This window comes from Akebia trifoliata, chromosome 15 (assembly GCF_017979445.1).
Source record: "Akebia trifoliata isolate Shusen 1 chromosome 15, ASM1797944v1, whole genome shotgun sequence".
NCBI classification, from domain to species: Eukaryota; Viridiplantae; Streptophyta; class Magnoliopsida; order Ranunculales; family Lardizabalaceae; genus Akebia; species Akebia trifoliata.
The window spans coordinates 4,294,758-4,297,708 of NC_141389.1; the positions used below are offsets into that span (position 1 = coordinate 4,294,758).

General features: G+C 32.9%; 1 protein-coding gene across 1 annotated transcript; it reads right to left on the reverse strand.

The window, feature by feature from the left end:
* Positions 1-631: 631 nt before the first annotated feature.
* Positions 632-2,951, reverse strand: LOC147384015 (uncharacterized). Its single transcript, XM_086426797.1, has 2 exons — positions 2,633-2,951; positions 632-810 (listed from the first exon to the last, which is right to left on the reverse strand). Exons 1-2 carry the CDS (start codon positions 2,940-2,942, stop codon positions 779-781), a joined length of 342 nt encoding a protein of 113 aa, XP_086282923.1. The 5' UTR covers positions 2,943-2,951; the 3' UTR covers positions 632-778.

Below are 2,951 nucleotides of genomic sequence, written 5' to 3' on the forward strand. Positions count from 1 at the left end.
CCGTTGTGCTCAAGTTAAGGGTTCTATAGTTTGGTTGAGCCTAGCTCTACCCTCCAACCTGCCCAACCCGATCAAGTTAAAGCCATACATTATATTATGTGGCATCTTAGGTGGTGATAGAAATTTGGTATGTTAGTTGTCACATTAGCTCCTCTTCCCATGGCAATGGAGTAATCAACATATCATCATTTTTCAATTTATACAATGTTTTTTGATCTCTTTTAGAATGATTCTCGTAGATTATTAATCAATCAATCCCAATTTTTCATCCAATGGCCTTTTAGTTGGGATTTAATCCATTTGAAATATATTATATATTCTCTTGAATCATTAGAAATTCATTAAAAACATGCAACATGTGAAAGATTGCACCTCCAATCTGGTTGATAATGTTGTTCTCTAAATGACTAGAACCCAAAGTTGAGCTATGTGTCCAAACTCAATTTGTATGGTATCAAGTATCAACCATATGAAAAATGAATTTTTTTCATTAAGTAATAATTAGAATTATTTGTTCGGAATATGATAAATTGAAAGAGTGGCCTGTTACGAGCAAATAAGAAAGAAAAAAATATCGAAAGTGCTCAATTGAAATTTTTAAAAGACCACAATAATATCTTATATAGAGAATTATTTCTAATTTATTAAACATATTTATAGATAAAACATGGTCCTTCAATACATTATCTCCAAGTACCCAAACTATTAAGTTTATAATCGAGAACCAAAATATTGTTCTTAGATAATAATCCTCCTATTTTTCTCTCTTCTCCCACCTTCATGCGAAAGGAGAAGGTGGAACTGTGATACCTGTAACAAATACAAGCATTGATATTAGTAAAGAAAAACTGAAAAATGAATATCAATGTAAAAGAACATATGTGATGGAATTTGATTGAGATGTTTTGATCGCATGCGATGAAGACCGATTATTACCACAATTAGAAGGAATGTACAAGTGGTTTGACACCAAAATTTAAGTGCTCATAAATGCCCATACTTTTATATTTAAATTTAATAAATCAGAATTATTTGGTAAAAAAACTAAGAAAATTGTGACCCATAATCATGTTGCTTAGATTTCAGAATTGCAAAAGCATCATTTTTTACTAAGTAATCTTTAAAAATCATTTTAATCAATATTTAAATTACAAATATTCCCTTTTGATGCATGTGCAGTTGAACATACCACCTTTTAGTATTATTGATAGAGAAATGGAAAAAAAAAAAAAAAATATGGATTGAGATAGTAAAAATGATTACACAATAATAAACATGATTTCAAACATTCGAATTCAATGTCCATCAAGTCTAATTGGCTAAAAAAACTTGTAAGTTGATTCGGACAAGTAAAATTAAAATATGAATCATGTTGACGTGACATCAAAGATTGACCTCATTTTGCACTTTGTTGACATGGAGGTGAGTACGAATCATTAGGGGTGTCAATGGGTTGGGTTTGGGTTGGTTCTATGTATAGCCAGAATCAGACCCATACTTAAACATTGGTTTCAGTTCTGAGTATGAGACCTTTGGAGCCAAAATCAACCCAACAAATACCCGATGCCCATTGGATACTCGTTAAGATTTAAAAAAAAGATTGACTTAATTACTAAGGGTCATTTTGCTCAAATGGATTGCCACATTAGTAGTCCAACACCCTCTAAATTTCATCCAAAAACCCAGATCCAAAAGATAATTAAATAATTCAAAAAATAAAATTTTTGGGTTTTATCCAACGTTTTGAGAATGGAAGGCTATCAAACTTTCACCTAACTTTTTAAGGATTCAACAATGAAAAGTAACTTTCTTTTGAATGTTTATGTTTTTCAAAGTTCATAGAATTTTATCTTCTATAGCCATGTATCTTCAGATCATGTTTTTTTATTTCACGAACTGAGCCCAAGTCCCCTTAGTAAGGCTTTGAACTTTGAATGGCGTATTTTAATCTTGAAAAGATTAAGACTTGAGAATTAACTTACTTGTTTGAGAAGATATTAAATATTAAAATATCTCTCAAAATTATTCATAATTAATTATATAGCTAAATAATAAATATAAATATTCTTTTAAATAATTAAAAAAAAAAAATACCCTATCATTTATCCAATGAAGACCCAATTCTTAATGGGTCCTTAAAATGACTATCCATAACCAACCCGAAAATTAATCAGGTCTCTTATAATGGACCCAAAACCGATTAATCGGTATTGGGCACATTAGCTAAGTGGATTCCAGCTGATACCCGTATGAACCATAAATACTTTTACACGACAGCAAAGTCTATCAATAATTCTTTCTTAGAGTCGGTGATAATATGACAACCCCCTCTGCCACACGCTCCTGTCACAAAATCGTAGATCATTTTCCCCGAGATACACAAGAAAAAGATTTTTGATTATGCGTATCCCGAGGAAATTATCTATGGTTATGTGATGGGGGTGTTAAAAAAACGTTTGTTAAAGTGTGTGGTAAAACTTAGGGTGCTGAACATTTCCCTATATATACCTAATTGTTGTAATAAAGATCCAATGATCAAGAGAACTATTTCCTTCAAATCTAAGTGGATCCATGCATAGTTGATCCTACACTCATTATGCAACTTTAATGAGAGAGGAGATGGAGGTCTTACTTCCACATTTGGTTCCAGGGGCAAGAGGTCTCCCACAATAGGCAGCCACAAAGATGATCTTTTCCACGCTTATTATTTTCTCCATGTCTTTTGTTATGAGATTACATATACAAGGTCGAACCGCCGTCTTTACCACATCGCAGCATTCCTTTGATGGCAGCTTCTGTGGTCCCTCTTTCGCAACAAAATGTGCACATTGTCGCGCTAAATCAGCAGCGCATTGCTGCGCCCACGCCCCATGCCCAGAAACTACTACTCCAACCATCAAATATGTTGTCAATGCCAAGCAGTGAATGTTCAATATTGCCATCTCCCTCTT